At 66.2% G+C, this 2,340-nt stretch overlaps 1 protein-coding gene and 1 non-coding gene across 2 annotated transcripts in view; both read right to left on the bottom strand.

The window, feature by feature from the left end:
• Positions 1 to 154: 154 nt before the first annotated feature.
• H696_03280 lies at positions 155 to 228 on the bottom strand. The gene has a single exon. It is a non-coding gene; the product is annotated as a tRNA-Arg (tRNA).
• Positions 229 to 2,061: 1,833 nt separating this feature from the next.
• Positions 2,062 to 2,340, bottom strand: part of H696_03279 (hypothetical protein) — a gene marked incomplete at both ends in the record, with an annotated part of 6,514 nt that continues 6,235 nt past the window's right edge. The window contains 2 exons of the mRNA XM_009497150.1: positions 2,062 to 2,066; positions 2,174 to 2,219. Of these exons, the coding sequence (XP_009495425.1) occupies positions 2,062 to 2,066; positions 2,174 to 2,219 (51 nt within the window). The remainder of the gene's footprint in view (positions 2,067 to 2,173; positions 2,220 to 2,340) is intronic.

Below are 2,340 nucleotides of genomic sequence, written 5' to 3'. Positions count from 1 at the left end.
GCGTCTCCATGCTGTTGGAGATCGCTCCGCTCCAGTCCACAAGGTGACAGACACACAGGCGAGTGGAGTGGGGGGGGGGGGGGGCGGGGCACACACACACACACACCCCGGCGCGACAGGCCGCCTCCCCCTCCGGGCCCGGGCAAAATAAGTATGACCACGATGCGGCTCGAACACACAACCTCCTGATCCGTAGTCAGGTGCTCTATCCAATTGAGCTACGCGGCCACCGGTTATGTGTCCGGCCTGCGCCGGGAGCTTTTGTTGGATTGTAACCATAATGTCACCTCCGACATTGCGTCGGAACTTCGCTCCGCTCACCTCCTCCGCACCTGCCTCACCTCGCCCTGCTCTGTTTTCCCCCTGCTGCCACATCCCTGCTAGATCTGGTCATGACCTTCACGTGATCGTATAGCAACGAGGTCCACTAGTCGACCTGCACTTCCCCGTTGGGGGGTGCTGGCGTCGCCCTTCCGGCGACGCCACCCATTCTCTCTCAATTCCCATGTATTCCCATGTATTCCCCCTTTTCTGGGCACCCTATATAAGGGGCCCCCGTTCCTGCCTCCCCTCCAAGGACTCAGCACCTTGAAGGATAGTCATTCTCTCTTACGGAGGTTTGATTTCCTATAGTCCTGTCTCCGTACGTCGTTCCCTCTGGAGCGGTGTGACCTAGTCCCTGATGTAATCCCCATAAAGACGCAGATCACCAGCTTTCCCTTCTTTTGTTGTTGTATTCATGTCCGAGTGGTGACCCTCTCGGGACGGAACGCTCTGGGTGGTTCAGGGAAGGCCCTCACCGGTCCCCCAGAATCACATACCAGAACCGGAGCGTTTCATGGATGGTGAAGTGCCGGAGGAGGCCCCCGCTTCGGCGGCCCGTGTGCTGGGCTCCTCGGTCGGTGCGTGGGCCCGCCCGGCCGGGTGCCAGGGAGGATGGCCGCCGGCGTGTCCAGCGAGCCGAGTTCCGCCCATGGACGCCCCCCTTCCCCGTGCGCGCGGCCCGCCGGCACCGCGCAAAGGAGCACCGGCCTCCCCGTTGGGGCCCCGGCAGGATATGCACATGCGCGAGCGCATACTTTCGTCCGGCCATCAAAGATGGCGGTCCTTTGCTGGCTGCCAGCGGCAGGGCAACATCCGAGCGGCATACCGACCATCGGTGAACACCTTCCGGCCGCCGGCGGCGGAAGGGCCCTTGCGTGACTGGGTCCGGGCCGGCCACGGTGGCCAGCGCTGCCGGGCAGCCCTCACCTGGGGGTCCATGCACATGGGCCCCCGTGGCGCGACGAGCGCCGACCCCCGAGCGAGTGCGCGGCATTGGCCAGCATCCGCGGGCGCCATTCGCCCGGCCACAGGGCCACACCGCGCTGCCAGGTGGAGGCCCGTCGTGCATGCCGAGGCACGGCGCGGCGGCGCGCATTGTGCGTGCCTCCCCCCCCCTTGCTGCCCGGCCGGTCCATGTGCCCCCTGGCAAGGCATCGTCCCTACCCGGGCCAACAACAATACCCAGCGACATGGCCCCCCCCCATGCCCCTCGAAAGAGAGGGGGAGAGAGAGAGAGAGAGAGGGGGAGGGCGGGAGAAGACCCCCGGCTTTGCCCCAAGCGGCAGGCCTACGATGGGGAGGGCTGGCCAGGTCCCTCGCCAAGGACAAGCCAAGCAAACATGGCCGCCGGCCTGGCTGGTGGTGGCGAGCCGCGCGGATGCCGGTCGCGGAGCACCGGCCGGGCGTGCGGCCAAGAAAAAAAAAAACCCCCACGGAAACGGCCCCCGGTGCGATCCCTCGCCCTCCCCCCCGGTCCGGTTGAAAAGCGGCACCCCACCCCCCGGCAGCTGCTCGTGCGGAGAATCGAATGCGAACCAGGCGCGGCACCATGGCGCGTGCGAGTGCATGGGACATTTATATTCAAGCGGTCGGGACCCCCCCCTCCGAGTGTGATACTCTGCCGGAGGAAGGGGCCCCCCGGGCGATGGTGGCCGCCCGGGCCCCGAGGGAGGGGCAAGCCCGGGCGCAGCACCGGAGAGGCCACGCATGCGCAGCCTCCAGAGCACTGCCAGGCCATCAGTCTGGGTGTTGACGAGTGGCGCGTGGGTTAGCAAACACAGCGCATGGCGACGAGCGGGCGAGGGGGCCCGGAAAAAAAAGAGGAAGAAGCAAAATGGCGCAAGCGTACCGATGATGTTGCCGAAGGTGCTCATGTCGATGTCACCGGAGCGGCTCTTGGCCCCACGGCGGCGACGGACGACGACGAACACCACCACGATGACAACCAGCAGCAGGACCAGCAGGCCGAGACCCACCCCGAGCCCGATGGCCAGGGCCCGGTTGTTGGTGCAGGTG

This window comes from Fonticula alba (assembly GCF_000388065.1).
Source record: "Fonticula alba strain ATCC 38817 unplaced genomic scaffold supercont2.5, whole genome shotgun sequence".
NCBI classification, from domain to species: Eukaryota; order Rotosphaerida; family Fonticulaceae; genus Fonticula; species Fonticula alba.
Note: the sequence above shows the minus strand (reverse complement) of the source record. Positions and strands in the feature narration are given on the sequence as shown.